The sequence below is a fragment of the Aethalodelphis obliquidens genome, unplaced genomic scaffold (assembly GCF_003676395.1).
Source record: "Aethalodelphis obliquidens isolate GAN/ISIS:26980383/991018 unplaced genomic scaffold, ASM367639v1 scaffold5362, whole genome shotgun sequence".
NCBI lineage: Eukaryota > Metazoa > Chordata > Mammalia > Artiodactyla > Delphinidae > Aethalodelphis > Aethalodelphis obliquidens.
In genome coordinates, this window is record NW_020843264.1 from 1 (window position 1) to 1,010 (window position 1,010).

The 1,010-nt window shown below is 47.3% G+C and overlaps 1 protein-coding gene across 1 annotated transcript; it reads right to left on the bottom strand.

The window, feature by feature from the left end:
- Window positions 1-5: 5 nt before the first annotated feature.
- On the bottom strand, window positions 6-1,004 carry LOC113617289 (protocadherin alpha-6-like; the record flags this gene model as incomplete). The annotated part of the gene is made up of 1 exon (XM_027100511.1): window positions 6-1,004. A coding segment is annotated over exon 1 (708 nt), but the record flags the coding sequence as incomplete, so codon positions are not given.
- Window positions 1,005-1,010: the final 6 nt, after the last annotated feature.

Sequence of the window (1,010 nt, forward strand, 5' to 3'; positions counted from 1 at the left end):
TCGTTCACGTCGGCCACCTCCACGGACACGCTGGCTGTGGCCGACAGAGAAGGCGAGCCCCCGTCCCTCGCGGTCACCACCACCTCATAGTTCGACACACTCTCGCGATCCAAGGCGCTGTCCAGAACCAATGAATAGTAATTCTTGAAGGTGGACACCAGTTTGAAGGGAACATGGGGCGTCAGAGAGCAGGTCACCTGCCCGTTGGCACCTGAGTCGAGATCGGACACGCTAATTAGGGCAATGACAGTGCCGAAATGAGCGTCCTCTCGGACAGGCAAGGATAAGGAAGTCAGTGCAATCTGAGGGACATTATCATTTTTATCCAAAACTTTCACCAAGATGGTGCAATGACCAGTCATGGGTGGGTGGCCTTTGTCTGTCGCATCAATACGGATTTTGTATAAATTTATATTTTCAAAATCTAAATTCCCTTGAATTACTATTTCTCCAGTATTTGGATCTATTCTAAACTGGTTACTAACCATGGATGGAACAAGACTACTAAAAGAGTATGAAAACTCCCCATTAGCTCCTTCATCCCTATCAGAAGCATTCAGTCTCATAACTATTGTTCCGTTATCTGAGTTTTCAAATATTTTTGCTTCATACTCTGACTGTCCAAAACTGGGAGCATTGTCATTCACATCCAGTACGGTGACCAGCAGCTGAACAGTGGCAGTGAGCTCAGGTTTGCCTTGGTCAGTGGCCATGAGGAATAAGTTATGTTCGGGCGCTTCCTCTCTGTCCAACGATTTCCTTAACACGAGCCCAATTTGTGTACTGTCATCACTGTTTGTTTTCACATCTAACGCGAAGTTTTCGTTGGAACTGAGCTTGTAGGTTAAGACAGAATTTGAGCCCACATCTGCATCCGACGCGCCCTCTAGTGGAAACAACGAATCTGGCAGCCTAGATTCGTAAATCAACACTCTTTGTTCCTTTACCGGGAACACAGGCGGGTTGTCGTTAATGTCCTTCACCTCCACCTCCACGTGGAACACCTGCAG